This window comes from Myotis brandtii, unplaced genomic scaffold, assembly GCF_000412655.1.
Source record: "Myotis brandtii unplaced genomic scaffold, ASM41265v1 scaffold196, whole genome shotgun sequence".
Classification (NCBI taxonomy): Eukaryota; Metazoa; Chordata; class Mammalia; order Chiroptera; family Vespertilionidae; genus Myotis; species Myotis brandtii.
Window position 1 is genome coordinate 6,017,819 of NW_005357311.1, and position 19,354 is coordinate 6,037,172.

At 40.0% G+C, this 19,354-nt stretch overlaps 2 protein-coding genes across 6 annotated transcripts in view; one reads left to right on the forward strand and one right to left on the reverse strand.

Moving 5' to 3' along the window:
* The window catches only part of NRBF2 (nuclear receptor binding factor 2), a 153,210-nt gene extending 148,074 nt beyond the window's left edge, over positions 1–5,136 (forward strand). The window contains exons 4-5 of the mRNA XM_005865143.2: positions 1,413–1,453; positions 3,623–5,136. Coding sequence (XP_005865205.1) covers positions 1,413–1,453; positions 3,623–4,333 — 752 coding nt within the window. The 3' untranslated portion in view covers positions 4,334–5,136. The remainder of the gene's footprint in view (positions 1–1,412; positions 1,454–3,622) is intronic.
* Positions 5,137–15,879: 10,743 nt separating this feature from the next.
* JMJD1C (jumonji domain containing 1C) overlaps positions 15,880–19,354 on the reverse strand; it is a 218,988-nt gene continuing 215,513 nt past the window's right edge. For all 5 annotated transcript variants that reach the window (XM_014538750.1, XM_014538748.1, XM_005865133.2 and 2 more), the window contains 2 exons: positions 17,148–17,279; positions 15,880–16,798 (listed from right to left, as the gene is read on the reverse strand). In XM_014538750.1, the coding sequence (XP_014394236.1) occupies positions 16,709–16,798; positions 17,148–17,279 (222 nt within the window). In that variant the 3' untranslated portion in view covers positions 15,880–16,708. The remainder of the gene's footprint in view (positions 16,799–17,147; positions 17,280–19,354) is intronic.

Genomic DNA, 19,354 nt, shown 5'->3' on the forward strand with positions numbered 1-19,354 from the left:
CAAGCCGCCAGATGGAGAGCAGAAAGGGAGAGCTGGCGGCTTGGAGGACTTGGCAGAGTGGGAGGCTGTGGGACGGAGACAGAGCAGGAAGGGAAAACGAAGAGCGTGGGGAGCACCAGGAATTCTGGGGAATAGTAGTTCTGGTGGCAGCCCCAGGACCGGAAGCAGAAGCCCAGAGCGCGGGGAGCACCAGGAATACTGGGGATTATAGTTCTGGTGGTAGACGGATCTCCTAGACACTAGAGCAAAGTGAGCCTGGAGCAAGTTACTGTTGTGGTGGGGGATGGAGAGAAAGCGAAGGTGAGAGACATAAGTAAAATCAGAGTGTCTACGAAAAATTAAAGGGAAGATATCCTAAAACTTCCAGAAAATCTCCACCAATGAAGCAAAGAAAAAAAAATGCCTCTATTACTCTGTGAGCAACAAACCAAACTGGGTTGGGGGTCTCAGACAATTCGCTCATATGACTGCAAAGACAGAAACTCCCGGATTGGAGAGGGCTCCCCTGAGGGCTCCCAGATTGGAGAGGGTGCAGGTTGGGTTGAGGGACCCCCACACTCCCCAGTGCATGAATGTCGTGCACTGGGCCCTCTAGTCTCTTTATATTTTTGTGCGCATGAGTAATAGGGTTTTGACTGGTTCTTGTTAAATTTTCATCCTCAATTCTATTTTCTGATTGGGCCATCTTTACTTCTTCTTCTTCTTCTTTTTTTTTTTTTAATATATTTTATTGATTTTCCACAGAGAGGAAGGGAGAGAGAGAGAGAGTCAGAAACATCGATGAGAGAGAAACATCGATCAGCTGCTTCCTGCACACTCCCCACTGGGGATGTGCCCGCAACCCAGGCACATGCCCTTGACCGGAATGGAACCCGGGACCTTTCAGTCCGCAGGCTGACTCTCTATCCACTGAGCCAAACCGGTTTCATAATACAATACTTCTTTAATTGCGAAATCTACGGGGCTTTTAAACAACAAATTCTTCAATCCTGGCTGGTGTGGCTCAGTTGGTTAGAACATTGTCCTGCACTGAAGGGTTGCAGGTTTGATTCCCAGTCAGGGCATATATCCAGGTTGTGAGTTCAATACCAGTTGGGCACGTATGGGAGGCAACCGATTGATGTTTCTCTCTCACATCGGTATTCCTTTCTCTCTCTCTCCCTCTCTCAAATCAACTTAAAAAAGAACAAACTCCTTCAAGATGGGGTAGGGAATAGCTACATTTGATTACCACTGACATATTTTTAAATCCTCATCTTGTTTCTTTTCAGGAACAGAATAACTATATAATAGCAGAGTTGCTTCTAAGATCATTTCTCTCTGTCACATGAGGAGTATTAAAACTCTTCCTTTGCCCTGTTAATTACAAAATGACAACACTCATATTAATGTGCCTCTTTTTTTTAAACCAGCATATCTTTCTGAAGCCATGAAGCTAACACAGTCTGAACAGGTGAGACATTTTCTTAATATTTACAACAAGGGTTAGAAGGATTTTCTTGTGAAGAGTTGACTTGTGTATAAAACCAAGCATTGGGCCCCTCTCAAAACACTATGATCAAACTATAGTATGGGGCAAAAGTAGGTTTGCAGTTGTTCGTATGAAAAATAATACAATAATTAATAAAAATGCAAGAATAAACTTTTTCGTGTACTCTCAACTGTAAACCCACTTTTGCCTCACCCTGTATATAAAACAGGCAAAAGAAAAGTATTTTAGAAAGGAAATTATAACTAAATGAACTGCTGTTGATTACCAGACATACCAGACATGGTATGCAGAAACTCCTATCCTTTTTTTCTAGTGGTTACTTAGAGATCTCAGATTGCCACATGTGTCCTAGAGATGCCTCGTAGGGCCTTTCCTGACCATTAGCTCATTTGACCAGGAGCTCACAGTAAGTAAGCTGGCATGGGCAAGGGGACCAGCTGTCCTTCCCTTTGCTTCTCAAAGATAATTTAAATCTAAACTTATCTTTTCCCAAATTCCTAAGCAATTCTGGTATTTTTTTTAATCCTTACTCGAGGATATTTTTCCCATTGAGTTTTTTAGAGAGAGTGAAAGGGAGGGAAGGGACAAGGAGAGAGAAACATTGATGTGAGAGAGATACATAGATTGGTTGCCTCCTGCTCACATCCTGAATGGAGCCAGGGATCAAACCTACAATCAAACCTGTGACCCTTTGGTCTGCAGGCTCTAACCCAGCCGTGGGCAAACTACAGCCCGAGGGCCAGATCCGGCCCGTTTGAAATGAATAAAACTAAAAAAAAAAAAAGACCGTACCCTTTTATGTAATGATGTTTACTTTGAATTTATATTAGTTCACACAAACACTTCATCCATGCTTTTGTTCCGGCCCTCCGGTCCAGTTTAAGAACCCATTGTGGCCCTCGAGTCAAAAAGTTTGCCCACCCCTGCTCTAACCACTGAGGAACAGGCCAGGTTTTTTTTGTTTTGTTTTTTAAGTTTTTCAGGTAGAAACCCAGAAAAGGGATTGCTGGGTCATATGGTAACTCTATTCTTAGTATTTTGAGGACCCAACATACAGTTTTCCATAGTGGCTGTACCAGTTTACATTCCTACCAGCAGTGAATGAGGGTTTCTTTTTCTCTACAACCTCTCCAACACTTGGTACAGGTGTGAGGTGGTATCTCATTGTAGTTTTTTTTTTCTTTTTGGTTAATTCTCACCCGAGGATATTTTCCCATTGATTTTTAGGGAGAGTGGAAGAGAGAGGGAAAGACAGAGAGAAACATCAATGTGAGAGAAGCACATTGATTGGTTGCCTCCTGCACGAGCCCTGATGAGGGCCCGTGCTGGGGAGGAGCCTGAAACCAAGGTACATACAGGACCCTTTGGTCCACAGGCCGATGTTCTACCCATGGAGCCAAATCGGCTAGGGCTGGTTCTGGTACTTTTTAACTTGGTCTCACCAATGGCTTTAAATTGTTTTCTGTGTTTGGGGAAGGCTTCCCTAGGTTTTTAAATTACCTTTATCCACAGATGATTTTCTGATTATACAAGTGGTAGGTACATAGGAGGTGATTGGTAAATGTTTAATTGAATTAAGGAGATCCTTTCTGTGAGGAGATACCAGTGGCAAAGAAAAAACACAGAGTTCCTCAAACTGAACCAAGAGAACTGAGAAGTTGTGTTCTGTCACACGCACTTCCCTTTGATTATAGAACTGCTCATGTTAGTCCTGTAATATAGATGTGCACTGAACCTTCTGAACACCCTGTCAGTGAAAAGACTTTTTAGCTAGTTATGGAATTGATGTCTAAAGAGGAAGATTTTCTGTTTTTAAGCCGAGTATCAATGGCATAGCAGAGAGTTAAGGCACAGTTAAAAAAGGTCTGATTCAGTATGTGGATTTGGAATAGTACTTCTGACTTGCTGAGTGAATGGTGTTCTGTTTATATTCATAAGCTAGCATAAGTGTTAACTTACCTAGAACTAGTTATTTTGAAAAACTTTTGAGGTTTAATTGAATCGTAGACATAGTATATAGATTTTAAGTGTTATTGGGCTATTCAGAAAGGAGGGTCTTGGAATAGTATTTGCTGGACATTACTAAAGAGACTCATAATGTTAAATTGTTCCTTTCTTTCTGTGTAACAGGCTCATTTATCACTGGAACTGCAAAGGGATAGCCACATGAAACAGCTCCTCCTCATTCAGGAGAGGTGGAAGAGGGCGAAGCGGGAGGAAAGGTTGAAAGCCCAGCAGAGCACAGACAAGGATGCCGCTGCCCAACTTCAGGCATCTCACAAGCCCTCTGCTGAGGAGGCAGAAGGCCACAGTCTCCTTCTCCCTCAGAACTACAGCCCTTCCACAGAGAAACACCTGCCTGAAATTCAGAGGGTCTTTGACAGGGATCCAGACACACTGCTATTTTTACTTCAGCAAAAGAGTGAGCCAACAGAACCATGCATTGGAAGCAAAGCCCCAAAAGATGATAAAACCATTATAGAAGAGCAGGCAACCAAAATTGCAGATTTGAAGAGGCATGTGGAATACCTTATGGCTGAGAATGAAAAATTAAGGAAAGAAAATAAACAACTCAAGGCTGAAAAGGCCAGACTTCTAAAAGGCCCAGTAGAAAAAGAGCTGGATGTAGATGCTGATTTTGTAGAAAAGTCAGAGTTATGGAGCTTGCCGCCACAGTCAGAAACTGCTACAGCCTCTTCAACCTGGCAGAAATTTGCAGCAAGTACTGGGAAAGCCAAGGATATTCCAATACCCAATCTTCCCCCCTTGGATTTTCCATCTCCAGAACTACCCCTTATGGAACTCTCTGAGGATATTCTGAAAGGACTTATGAATAATTAAAATGGAAGGCCATAGAAGAGGTGAGAAAAGGAAATAATACAGTTAATCCAGAAGAAACAAAAAAGGGAAAAGCACATACAAGGGTAATCCTGGAAACGCTTCATTACCTGGCACCCGCGGAGAGGAGGCAGCGCAGGACTCGGGAAGCGGTCACTGTGAAATACGCCGAGTATCTGACTTACTGACTCAAGCTAATGATTCTAGACTTGGCAGACACTAAACTCTCGGAGGTTCACTTTCTCCTAATACAAACCAAATGGCTACCTGGAATAATTTTTTCAAGCAACAATTATTTTCTTATCTTCAGGGTTAAAATGTATAAAAGTATGTTATGTGTAATTAATCTATAATGCCATAAATGATAATGCAAAACAATACGGTGGCTTGGGAGGCTGCCTTGTATTTGAAACATGCTTTCTATCATGCATTGACTGTATGCATTTTGTTATGCACATTTCATTTGTTTAATAAGGTGTGTAAGACACCTTTCTAGATGAAACTCTGTGTGCCACACTTTGCACTAATAACATAATGATAACCTCAAGACTATCAGGAGAAATATTTAAATTTCCATTTTATGAAGAACCAAATTATTAGTTATGCTTTTTAAAAAAAATTACCAGTTTACATAATTAATCAGGGTGCATTTTAAGTTCTAATTTTTTTTGTTTATTGTATAATGCATCATTTGAAAATACCAAGGAAATAATCCTTTTGTTTTTAATGATGCATGAGTGGAAGTAATGCTAGTTGGCAGTATTTGATTGTAAGAAATCAATAAAGTACTTGTGTTTTATACCTTTGGTGAACGTGGTTGGTACTTGAAAAGCAAGTTTTATATGGTTTCTATGTTGTAAATTTTGAATATGATTTTGAAGAGATTCTATCAAAGGATTACTTTGGTATGTTACAAATTTCCTTCAGTGTTTTGTAGTGCGGTTCCTCTCTAGGGAGCAGGAACAAGGAAGTTCCTGAGTCCTAAATGTGTTCCCAACCTTTTCTTGTCTAGCACACATGAAAAGTACTCAGGTGGGAGCTGCCGTTCCTGGGCTCCTGCCACCACTGGAGGGAGCATGGTGGTGGGGAAGCGCTCGCTGGGCATTCTCTTCTGCAGAGTCCAGGTGCTCCAGGATGAGAAGGCCAAGAGGAGCATAGCAGGGAAACACATTTGAGTGTAAGCTCTGAGCTTGTTTAAAGCATAGACTTGGTTTATTGTGTGGAATTGAGGGAGTGACAGAAATGAGGAGGAATATCAAACTGCCTCCCCTGAGGAAACCAGGGACAGCGGGGCTGAGGGGTAGGGTCTGGCTTACGTGTTTAGTGGTGAAGCTCGCAGAAGTAGGATGACATGGAGTGACCATGCAGAGGTCATGTTTTTTTCTTGTGTTGTCTGGCTACAGATGAAACCAAAACTAAACTAACTTCTTAAAAGAGTTCCACTCTGTTCAAAGTTATATTAATTTGTCCACCTCAGTGTTGTTGAATATTTTGCTTGCCTAGCCTTCCTTATAAAATTTCAGATTTAACAAGTTTGTACCAAAAATAAACTATTAGCCTAGCCACTTCTCATTTAAAAAGGAGATTTATTAGGGCTGATACGAATACTTTCAAATCACATTCCTTTTCTGCCACTACCCTCTTCCTCCCCTACCCTGCCCTCCCATGACTGTTAGCAGTGATGTGCATTTTGCAGGACCTTGCTCTGTGCATTTCCACTAACAACTGCACGTTAAGTGAACTAATCTTTTTCATTGTCTTGGAAGTTCTTTTTCACACTATTTAGTACTCTTGTTATATCTGGTTTTTAAGTTTCGTGTTTGCATCTTGATAGAATGTATGTGCCTTTTGACCAACATGACATGGTATCCTTTGTAACATCCTAGCACAGGGTCTTCTGTAGAGGAGATTCTTAAAACAAAAAAACACCTGTTTTACTCAATTGTAGGACCTAGCCTCTGGGCTTGTGGCCCATCTCTGATTTGGGGTTTTTAGGTGTTCTTGTGTCTTCTCTCTCTAGTTTAAGGCACTGAAAGGGATTTGAGAATAGCTTGCTTCCAGAAAGGAATGCATTATACATGCATAGGAAGTTTAGCAGGTCTTGTCTTTCCTTACTGAGTGGTGGCCTCTTGCCACTGAACCCAGATAACTAGCTGGGCATTAAAGAAGTTCAGGAAGCCTAGTCCTGAGTTCTTATTTTCGGCTTTTCACAGAGTGACAATAAAACACTGCTTTCAGAAAGTAAGTGGTATGTAGTAAGAATCTGAGCTGTGCCGCTGTGGTGACCACAGTAATCCATACTTCCTGGAAACCGTGCTTAAGAGAAAAGGAAATCAGAAGAAGGTATTTTCAAAATAGTCCCTCCAAAGCCATTGTTCACATTTTATCAAGGTTACTGAAATAATAAAATATTTTCTCTAGGTGAATCAGTTCAACATGTTAAATACATTATCTTTCTGTTTTTAACACTTCCTAGGTACTTTTTTGTTTTAATGTATTTTGGATGTTATAATTTTTAGTGCCTTTAAGACCTATTATTTTACAAAGAAACAAATTTGAGTCCCAGAGAATTATGTGAAGTTTTATACCAGACAGAGCAGAGCCAAGAGGAAGGTGTCTGACTAGCAGTCCCGTGCTGTTTTTACTGGGCTACACTGGAGCTGAATTGTCTAGTTTTCCTACTGTGGCCAAGGGAACTGGTCATTCAAGTTTCTCCTCAGGTACACATTATACCACTGCACCTCAGCTACCGATCATCTGGGAAAGTTGAGTTCATCCTCACACTCAGCTGTAAGAGGCCTAATGTGCATTTTCTGTGGTATCCCTTTTCTTTTTGTTAATCCTTACCCCAGGATATTTTCCCATTTGACTTCTTTTTTTTTAGAGAATAGAAAGGAAGAGGGGTGGGGGAGAGAGAGATAGATAGAGAGAGAGAGAAACATCCGTTGATGTGAGAGACATCAATTGGTCGCCTCGGGCACGCATCTTATGGGAGGCAACCAATTGATCAAGGTACGTGCTCTTGACCAGAACGAACCCCGGACTGGGTCCTTCAGTCCTCAGGCTGACGCTCTATCCAGGAAGACAAACTGGCTAGGATGATAATCCCTTTTCATTTGTGGGGAGTTGAGATTCAAGTTTTGTTGTTTTCAAAGATGAATACTAGTGTGAGGCAGTCTGCCATCGGGTATTTATAACTTATTTGAAGGGTCAAGACATGAATTGTAATAATAGCTAGTTATTGAATCATTTTAGACCAGTAGGCTTTATATGTAAAGATCAAAAGTGACCTTTATCGTATTTTTGTCATAATCTCAGTGTTTTGGAGACCTCTGTGGGAGTAAAGTGGCATGGCTGTTTAAAAAAGGTTTCTTCAGATTTGTCTCTTGTCCCAGATGGACTCATGTCCTTTTAAGAGTCACAGATGATGAAGAGTGCCATCTAGTGGGCAGTGAGGAATTTTTCTTGGGTCAAAGGGGGTTTGGTGGGGCCACAGAGTTTAAAAGTCCCTAGTCACTAATATTTAAATACTCTAGTAAATATTCTCATATTCAAGAGTGGTTTATTGACATGTATAGACAAGATCTCAATTAAAGTCAGTGTAATCTGGTTAATGAACTACCATCTTCTGCTTCTAAAACTTAAAGTATTGCTCTAGCTGGTTGGCTCGTGGATAGAGCTTTGGCCTGCAGACTGAAGGGTCCCGAGTTCGATTCCAGTCAAGGGCACATGCCTGGGTTGCAGGCTTGATCCCCAATGTGGGACATGCAGGAGGCAGCCGATCAATGATTCTTATCGATGTTTCTATCTCTCCCTCTCTGAAATCAATAAAAAATATATTTAAAAATGATGAGAGAATCATTGATAGGTCGTCTCCTGCATACCATACCACCCACTGGGGATCAAGCCTGAAACTCGGGCATTTGCCCTGATTGGGAATCGAACCGTGACCTAGTTCACAGGTCAATGATCAACCACTGAGCCACACTGGTCAGGCAATACTCAGATAACTTGATAAGAACTGAGATTTTTAAAGAAGCAAACAGTTTGAGGTTGACTCTGTGGTCATCCCTGTTTACCTTTTAAATAAACCTTTCTCCCCAAAGTTCAGTTGACAGTAGTGGCTCCTACCTCACTGAGCCCACAGAAAACACCAGGAACACTAGTCATGAGGAGGAGTAAATATCTCACTTTAAAATCTTGATAAACTGCTACTGGTTGGAAAGATCTAAATGGAATACTTAGAACCAAGCGTGGGCTTCCAGCTCAGAAAGCACTGCGGTGTACCAATATGTCCTGTGTCGTTCTTCAAAAGTTCCACTAACCAGGGATGAAGAGCAATTTTCCATGACTACAATTTCTAGAGTTGGTACGCTTTAGAATATTTAACCATTCGTCATGGAGCTCAATGTAAATGAACTAAATTGCTGCTTTCATTTCCCCTCTGGGAGGATGAGATGATGGATCAAGTCATATGATAACCAACAGATGTGCCAAATTTTTAACGTCTTAGAATTTGTTTCTGAAATCCTATGCTCCATTGGCTTTAGAAAGCTTTAATTTGAAGAATCTCTGGTATAGTTCAACTGTAACAGTTGCTTTGAAAAATGCAAATTTGTTCCAACATGATTAATATGTAGAGAACAATTTGAACATGAGAATTTTGCATTTGCTTAAGGAGTGATGTTGTCTGCAAGAAAAACTTCATGCAGAAAACTGCACCACCTTAATCCTCATGGTGGTGCTGAGACACACCCATCTACATCTGGTGTAACAACTTTCTAATTTCAGACAACCCTCCTTCCACCACTTCTCAGTCTTAGTCACAAGCTGCAGTCCTTCTGATGTCCACGTCCAGAGCAAATGTCAAGGTAAAGTGTCATATTTATTTGTAGTGCTAATCCATTGCTTAAACATGTAACATGTAAAACCACTTTGTTTTGTTTTTAATGCATTACTGATAATTTTTCAGTGTGGGGCCCAAACCCTGGCTTGTCCCCCTTTAAGTGCTCTGGTGTTTATTAGACTCTGCATAGTGCAGTGATTTTTTAGGAACTGACTTTAAAAAAAAGGCAGCCTATACCTTTTCCTTCCCCAAAAGGTATAGGCTGGCTTTTTCCCTTTATACCTGGAAAAAGTTTGGTAACACAATATTAAAAGTTTCTGTTCAACATAATTAGTTTCTGCAGAAAGTTAATTATAGTTATTATGTTACTATAATTACATAATTAGTTATTTAAAAATTTAGGTAAAGAGTTCCCCATATATGCCACAAATGGTTACCCATTTCCAAAAACCTAGAGGACACAAATATATTAGGTTGGCTAAAATTTCATTTGACTAAGAAAAGCACCTCAAGCTATCAGTGTCTCTAAATCAGTGGTCCTCAACCTTCCTAATGCCATGACCCTTTAATACAGTTCCTCATGTTGTGGTGACCCCCAACCATAAAATTATTTTCATTGCTAATTCATAACTGTAATTTTGCTACTGTAATGAATCTCCCACTTTACAGACGAAGAAACTGAGGCTCAGAGGTTATAGTGCAGTGGTTCTCAACCTTCTTAATGCTGCGACCCTTTAATACAGTTCCTCATGTTGTGGTGACACCCAACCATAAAGTTATTTTTGTTGCTACTTCATAACTGTAATTTTGCTACTGTTATGAATCGTAATGTAAATATCTGATATGCAGGATGTATTTTCATTGTTACAAATTGAACATAATTAAAGCATAGTGATTAATCACAAAAACAATATGTAATTATATATGTGTTTTCCGATGGTCTTAGGCGACCCTTGTGAAAGGGTCGTTTGACCCCCAAAGGGGTCGCGACCCACAGGTTGAGAACCGCTGCTCTAGATGCTGATGTGAAAATAATTTGTGCTCTTCATAGAGTATAATATACCTATGACCTACCCTGGAAGCCGTCAGTTGAACTTGATCCTGGATAGGGATTTGTCTACTTCACATTCCTTCACCTTTCATAATCCTCACCATGCTGGCAGGGGACTTTCCTGACTCTCCTTGGGAAAGGAGTCAGTCCCCTTCCATTTTGCACTTCATTTCGTATTTGTTCACTGAACCAGCTGTTCAAATCTTTCATCATCTCTCTAATCTGGAGTCATAGTCTAGGGGGCAGGAAAGCAGTGACCCACACATCCTTGCTATATACCTTCTTTGACCCCAGGGCCAAGTTCCTTTTCACAGACCAGATACAGGAGATAGGCAGTCCTCCAGTTTTAGCTGCAGCTGGTTGGCTCACTTACAGAGAATGTGCGCAGCTGAAGTCAGCTGTGAAAATCTCCCCACTCAAGAAAGGGAACTCACTTTGTATGCAGCCAGTGACCCAGAGCTTGCCAACATTTCATTTTTGTTTCAGACACTGCTTTCATGAAAAGAGCCGGATTGCTGTGAGAGCCAAAGCACTTCGTATACTACTAAGTTCCTGTATCGTCGATATGGTTTCAAGGTGTAACTATCGAGGTGTCATAGCTTTTGTAGTAAGGAAAAGTCTGAGTCTGAATCTCAGGGACAGACCTGTGGCATATAGCTTTGTATCTTGGCCAATGGCTATGCCCCGATTCATAGTGCATAGTACACTGAATTGCTGTAGTATGTTAATTAAGCCATTCTTTTTCCTCCCACGGCTGACAGTCCTGATCTGGTATGAGAGCGCCTCTGTGATAGGTTGGTGTCGAGAAATAGAACATTCTGAATCCATGACTGTAGATGTACACACACAGCAAAGTAAAGCTATGAGACCAACTTCTGAAGCTCACTAATCTTACCCAGATATCATTAACAGGAAACTGGATAATGATTTTTATGGGTGCTACAATCCCAAAATGTGGCAGAAATGTATTTAGACACATATAATTTTTTTAAAAAAAATATATTTTTATTGATTTCAGAGAGAGGAAGGGAGGAGAGAAAGAACAATGATGAGAGGGAATCACTGATCCGCTGGCTCCTGCACGCCCCCTACTGGGGTCCTACAACTCAGGTATGTGCCCTGACTAGGAATCGAACCATGGTCTCCTGGTTCATGGTTTGATACTCAACTACTGAGCCATGCCGGCCAGGCAGGTTGAGGCATATTTTGAAAAATGGTATAAAAAAAGTAAAAAACTGGAAACTTTCCAAAACACTCAGTGATGAGAGGTGGAGGACTGCACACACGAACATACTCCTTTCTGCTTCCGTACACCTGCGTCACCTGCACACTAGCTGTAGAAAATGGTGAAAGAAATAGCTGTTTTGGAGGTCAAACCCAATGCCATCCAGGGAAAGTGAAAAAGACACAGGAAAATGGCTTTGAAGTCCCACCGTGATAAGAATCCAAATGGAGAGTTTAAAGAAGATTTCCCAAGCTCAGAAAGTATCTTCTGATGCAAAGAAAAGTGAATTATATGACAGAAGAGATCATTAAAAGGTGGAACAACGTGGACATCTTTGATATGCTTTTTGGAGCGAAAGAAGAGGTAGAAAACAAATGTGCATCAGCTCTCAGTAATCTTAGATTTATTCAAAGGTGCAGCTAAAAAACTAGCTCTGCAAAGAATGTGGTCTGTAAATGTGAAGGCTGAGATGGTAAGAAAGGAGTTGAGTGCTGTCCCAATTGCAAGGTACTGAAATGTAAATGAAAATTCATGGCATATGACCTGGAATGTTTCAGCAAATTTAGTTTGTGTGCATGGAGTGCCAAGACCATGGGGAATGGAATAAGTCCTGAAGATGAATGCAAAAGCTACAATGTAAGGATGATAGGTCAACAGAAAATTCTAAAAGCTCTTATTGACAAAGGCATGAAAGATGGCCAGAGGATGAGATTATATGGTTAAGGAGACCAAGAACTAGGACTGGAGCCAGAAGGTATCAGTTTTAGATTAGGACTATGCTGTTTTCCCTCAATAAGACTGACCTTTTCATGTCTGTGGAAGTACTGTGTGGCTTCCAAACCAAGCCATAATTATCAGCTCTCATACAGGTCAGCCTGTCAAGTGTGGAGATATCTGGTGTATGCCACAAGAAAAGGTCATGTAACCATTCAATTTAAGGTAAACTTTCCTGAGGATGGCCCTCTCCTGATAAACATTCTTTGCTGGAAAACCTCCCTGAGAGGAAAGAAATAGAAGAAACTAATGAACCCTAGCTGGTTTGGCTCAGTGGATGGAGCGTTGGCCTAAGGACCAAAGGGTCCCAGGTTCAATTCCGGTCAGGGGTACATGCCTGGGTTGTGGGCTCAATCCCCAGTGTGTGGCGTGCAGGAGGCAGCTGATCAATGATTCTCATCATTGATGTTTCTTTCGCTCTCTCCCTCTCTGAAATCAATAAAAATATATTTTTAAAAAAGACTAATGAAATGGACCAGGTAGAACTGGTGGACTTTGATCCAAATCAAGAAAGGTAGCACCATTACAAGGGAAAAGCATCTGAGGATGATCAGCGTCAGACCTCTTAAAGGGCCAGTGAATAACACTCAAAGCTGGCATTTCATTACAGTAATGAATGAGTGGATGACTGTAATTATAACATACTCACTACTTGCTATTGTTTTCAGTAGGCAAATACAGTAGTGTTTTGTTTTTGGAATTATTTAAATTCCCACTTTGTTTTTACTTATCTAAGTTTTTTTTGTTAATAATGGAAGATGTTTTTTTCCATTGATTTTAGAGAGTGGAAGGTAGGGAAGGGGAGAGGGAAAGAGAAACATCAATATGACACACACATCCATTGGTTGCCCCTGGCATGCAGGATTGAACCCATAACCCAGGTACGTGTAGTACCTTTGACTGGAATCGTCAAATCCATGACCCTTCAGTTCATGGGCTGATGCTCTAACCACTGAACATGCCAGCCAGGGCTACAGTAATGTTTTAAGTGAAATGAAGAATAAACATTTTCTTCCCATATCTTGAGTTGTGTACATGCAATAGCTTAGATTTAAATGCTAGTTACCTGTATTTACTTCCATGTATGAACCTTAATTATTAAGCTACTAGAGGCCCGGTGCACAGATTTGTGCACCAGTGGGGTCCTTTGGCCTGGCCTGTGCCCTCTAGCAATCTGGGACCCCTCAGGGGATGTTGGACTGCTGGTTTTGGCCCAATCCCTGCAGGCCAGGCTGAGGGACCCCAACGGTACACAAATCTGTGCACTGGGCCTCTAGTATGCATATAAGATCTTTGGTTAATCTCTTCCCACCCTCCCCCTTTCCTCTGAGATTCATCTGTCTGTTCCATGTTTCCATGCCTATGCGTTGAGTGTCCGCCTCCTGGTGGTTATTGCGTGTCATAGCTGTAGAACAGTCACTTAGGCTTTTATATATATAGAAGAAACTAAATGTATTTAACTGGCAATTGAAGAACCCAATTTATAGAGCAGTGTTGATCTGTATAGTTGCATTACGTGGGATTCATTGTAATGCCTCTGCTTTATTCCATTGCCTCAATTGTTAGTTGAGAATGGCATACTGTATAACTTAGCCTGTGGTATCAGTGACAGAAATAACTTTCTAAACAAGAGGTTTATCAAGATACGCTGTTTCTTGCCCTAGCTGGTTTGGCTCAGCCGATAGAGCATCGGCCTGCGGACTGAAGGGTCCCAGGTTTGATTCCAGTTAAGGGCACATGCCTGGGTTGTGGGCTTGATCCCCGGTAGGGGGCGTGCAGGAGGCAGCCGATCAATGATTCCCTGTTATCATTGATGTTTCTCTCTCCCTTCCTCTCTGAAATCAATAAAAAATGTAAAAAAAAAAGATAAGCTGTTTCTTGAGGGCTTGCAGTACTGTTTTTTTTTTAGGTGTTGCAACCTTAAACCATTTAGTTTGTGCTCCAAAGTAAATGTAATATAATGTTGGTAGTATAGCAAATGATGATGAATAGCTTTAATTGTATGCTTAAAAGTAATGTTCAAAAGCTTAAATTGGACATCAGAATCCAAGCATTCTTGGAAAGTATGAATGTTTCCTTAATATACTGATCACAAAGCAAAAAAAAAAAAAAAAGTTTACAAAAGGTTGACATCCTCAGCCCATTTCCTCCCCTACCAAGTAGTTGTCATCCATCCCATTAACCTTGTGCCAGGTGGGGCATTACTGTGACATGTAATTGCCCCATTCCTGGCTGAACGTTGCCTGGAGTGGAGGGCGGTGTAATAGCCTACCAGGAGCTAAAAGATGGTGGACATACGAGGATAAAAACTAAGCAACCTGCAAGGTAACAATGTGGGTTTACCACTTTTTTCTTTTAAAGTACGTACTTTCCAGTTGGGAAGAAAAGGCTGTCAGAGACTTGACTTGGGGTGCACACACAATACAGTGTACAGATGTGTTGTAGAATTGTGCACCTGAAACCTGTATAATTTGTTAGCCACTGTCACCCCAATAAATCCAATAAAAAGGGGAAAAAAGGAAAGGCTGTCCCTTAATATTCTGCCGGTGCCAGTGGAGAGCTACATATTTCCAATAAAATCCAAACAGGACTATGTGAAACTCAAGCAACTAAGTGATTAATAGTCACCTATTAAAATCAAGACTCCAAATCAAAGCAACTTATCAGGGTCACACAGTAAGTAGAAATATATTCTATCCAGTGAACTGACTTCAGGCTCTTCTCTTCCAATCGCCAACAGTTATTGGCAGCAATCTCTGCTATGAAACTTATATTTGAAATTGCATACTTTTGCCCTGGCCAGTGTGAGTCAGTTGGTTGGGTGTTATCTTATGTATTAAGGGATTACTGGATTCCAGTGGGGGGTGTGCAGGAGGCAGCCTATCGATGTTTTGCTCTTACATGGATGTTTCTCTCTTGCTCCCTCTTTTCCTCTCTAAAAGTCGTAAAAGAAAAAATTGCATACTCCTATAATCATAGCTTTTAAAATTCATTTATGGTTTTTTTTTTATTATTAAATGTGTTATAAGTAAATGATAGAGTTACCTGTATTCCTGTTTTGTTGGGACAATTAAGCTGAGGCACTAGTTACTAGAGGCCCGGTGCACAAAATTCATGCACCGGAGGGTGGTGGTGGTGGTTTGTCCTTCAGCCCAGCCTGTGACCTCTTACAATCTGGGACCCCTTGGAGGATGTAGCAGTGTGCCAAGTGGCAGGTGGCCAGGGAGGAGCCAGAACTGGGGCCAGGCGCTGCGCCACTTGCGCTCATTCTGGCCCACTGTGCCTGCTGCCACCGCTCAGTAGTGCTGCTGCAGAGTCAGGAGAGCCTCCCGCCACCGTAGCTGCGCTCACCAGCCGTGAGCCCGGCTTCTGACTGAGCGGTGCTCCCCCTGTGGGAGCGCACTGACCACCAGGGGGCAGCTCCTGCATTGAGTGTCTGCCCCCTGGTGGTCAGTGTGTATCATAGCAACTGGTTGACCGGTCTTTCCACCGTAATGGTTGTTTAGGCTTTTATATATATAGATGGCCAACAGAGTTGGAAGAAAGCTGAAAAAAAGCTTACAAGGATCAAAGGTAAGGGGGAAATGTTTTAGAAAAGAACATAATATCACAAGAAAATGCTGTTAATCACCTTGATGAGGAAGAAGCAAGCCAATTTTTGATAAAGTCCTTTTAATGTAAAATGTAAAACCCCTTTCAACTTCAATGTACAAAGCCATATGTAACACTTGCACTTAACAAATAAAAGCAAGCCAATGTTTTAAAAAAATACATCATTAAATGTATATATGTATATATTTACATAGCATATTAAGTTTAATATTTAGCTTTAAAAGTCACATAAATTTTACCAAAATGAGACAATTTTAAATAAATTACACCTTTTGAAAATGTTTAATTGTACAGTCAAGAACTTCAACAAAATATTGAAGTGTCTGTATTTAGTATCTGCTTTATATACTTTATATTTTACAATTTTTACAATTATTTGGCAGTAATTTTCTGATTATGACATGAATGCTGTGCGATTCAGCAATTTCCCAAATGCAGGCAATAGCTGGTGTTTGTGTCCTATTCTCACAGTAACTGTCTCAATGTAGTGAAAAATATCAGTTATTTTAGTAAACTGTACAAGGTCACATTTACACTTGATCAACAATATAGCATAGAATTTTGTATTTTTTTCCAAAAATAAATACATCATTTTAAATCTGGCATTTTCACAAACATCATATACACTATAATACAAAAACAGCTATGAAGTGCTGCTTTTTAAATGTAGCTTGTTTTAATAACTAACATTGAATCATAGGAGCTGTGACTTATGCTATACTGCTGTGATGTCAGTAACAAGTAATTACTACAAAGAGAATTTCTTGGCACTGATGGTTTTATGAAGCTTAAGTCAGTGTGCATACATATCATCGTTCAAGAGCAAGTAATCCCACTTCAATGGCCTAAAAACAGCAAACTGGAACACACCTAATTTTCTTCCATATCCTCTGCTTCATCTTCATGTATTTTCAAAGCTCTTACCACTTCCTTGACTGCATGATACAAGATGTTTTTAACCTGAAACAGATGTTTTGGAATTATGCTAGGATTTCTACTCCAGCTGGAGATAAATTAACAAATATTAACTGCTATATTAAAATAATTTTTAATGGAAAGCCAAATTCAAGGAAAATAAATGTCAAAGTTAAAAAATGTCCAAGTTAACAATTTCTGGTTGTTAAATCAAAAGTTAAAATCAGGGCCACTAAAAGTTATACAATTAAGTGCATAGTGGGGTTAATATCTTTGATCGTTATCCGAATGTGAAAAACTAGGCCATGACGGCCTAAGCGGTTATGCATGTATTAATATTTCTGAATATAAAAAGTCTGCAGAACAGAAGCTAGTCAGAAAATTCATCTCTTACCTGTAATTTATCATCATAATTGATTTCATCCTTCAAAAGTCTCAGTTCCTGTGTTAAATGAAATGATTGTACGAGATGTTCTGGAGACACAAAGTCTTCAGTTACCTGAATACAGCTGTGAAAATTCTGGACCTATCCCCAAAACAAAAGCAGTAAAATGTAAATTTTAGGAAGTGAGGATAGAGAAAAGCGAAGTTGTCTGTTAATAATAAATGCAAAGGACAATTCACCAGAGAACTTATTTTCTCCAAAATATCAAATGCATTTCAAAGCAGAAGACCGCACTTTCTCAAAAAGTTCTGCCACTGAACAACTTCATGTAAAGTGACTTTGTAACTGGAACATTTTTAAAAGATGAAAAGTTTTCCAGGAACCCTTCAGAGAGGCTGGTAATCAGATCTTAAATCACCAATTTTGTTAAGGCAGGTTTTGGTGTTACTTAAAAACAAACAGTGCAGTCAATCTGGATGATTGTTGCTGCTCCTTTGGCTGCTAGCCTTTTCATCACTTCACTGTTAAGTTTGAGAACAGAGAGTAGATTAAAAAAAATGAAACTTAGTTTATTTTTTAGGAACTGGGATGAAAACTGTAGTTTCCGATAGATATATTGACAAGAGTTTTAGAATTATGCTAGTATTTTGTTGATCTGTGCCTTTTTTTTTTTCCAAATTAACCAATTAAAAATATCCTTCAATCTTTGGTGGAATCAGTACAACTGCCTTTCAACAGTTGTCTCTCTCTTGACTAAATTGTTTTCATAAGAAGCTGGTAAATGTTTTATTTGTTCAACATGTACAAAGTGACTGCACACACTTCACTATTTCATAGAACTCCTTTCTATTAAGGATCAGTGTAATGACAAAGAAAGGACCAAGTTGATCTAATCTTGATTTTGTGATGTTTCTTGGTTGTCTTCTAAGTGATATTAAAAGATGTAAGATTCCTGGGAAAGAAAAAATAATTGAGAACCGAGCACTTAAAACTTATTCCATTTTTTTAAAGTATAAAAATAAATTTAATTAGGAAGAGTGAGAAGAGGGAGATAGTAAGAGTGGGGAATAGAGATTGTGGAAAAAATCTAATTGATGATAGGGTAATGGAATTCCAATTCCTCCTCTGGGCATAATGATCACCTGAATAGCTGCTGAAGTTTGCAGAGTTCTTTAAAATCTAGCACTGTTCCTCTATTGGTAGCTAGATAGCATATATTTATGTGTAGATATGAATGAAACATGTTCTTTTTAATCAGTAGGTTGCTGGTTCCTCTGGAGGATGAACATAGTGGATGCCTCACGTTTTCAGCATTGCTGTTTAGTCTCATTACACCTGCAATATGTGTTTGTAGAATAGAAGCTCTATATTTCAGAGCATGAAACTAGGGATAAGAGGTTCAGCACCTGTTCCAAGATTTAAGCATAACATTTTTTTATCACAGATGAAATTTGCTCTCTATAATCTAAGTGAAATTTCTACATATTTCAAAACACGTTTTCCTATGTTCTTATGTGTACAATCAAAACTGGAAGTTAGCCTAGCCGGTTTGGCTCCATGGGTAGAGTGTCGCCTGCGGACTGAAGGGTCCTGGGTTTGATTCTGGTCAAGGGCACATGCCTGGGTTGCAGGCTCGATGGGGAGGCATGCAGGAGGCAGCCAATCGATGATTCTCTCTCATAATTGATGTTTCAGTCTCTCCCTCCCTCTCCCTTTCTCTCTGAAATCAATAAAAATATATTAAAACAAAAAAAGCCTGGAAGTTAGATTCCATTCTAGGTAAACATTCTAAAGTAGCCAAAGACACATAAGGAATAGGCCAAAATTTGCATGTTTGTACAAAGAGCACACACACACAATATATATAAATGGAAAGTCACAATTTTGTTTTCATCTATATTTGTGTAAAAACTATGTTGTATTTTTAGGCCTTCAGGCCTCACAAACACTTATGTGCATTATTCTGGGTAAGAGAGAGAGCAATAAAAAACAACCCAGAAATCCCTGTCCTCATGAAACTTATATTCCAGTAGGGGGTTAAAAGCCAATCAAGAAAGTGAAGTAAAATTATGAAGCATGTTAGAAGGTAATGACAGCAATGGAGAAAAACAAAGCAGGGATGATGACAGTAAATGGGGGACATAATTTGCAGTTTTAAACTGGGGTGTCAGGGAAGACCTTACTGAGAAGGTGACATTTGGGCAAAGCCTTAAAGA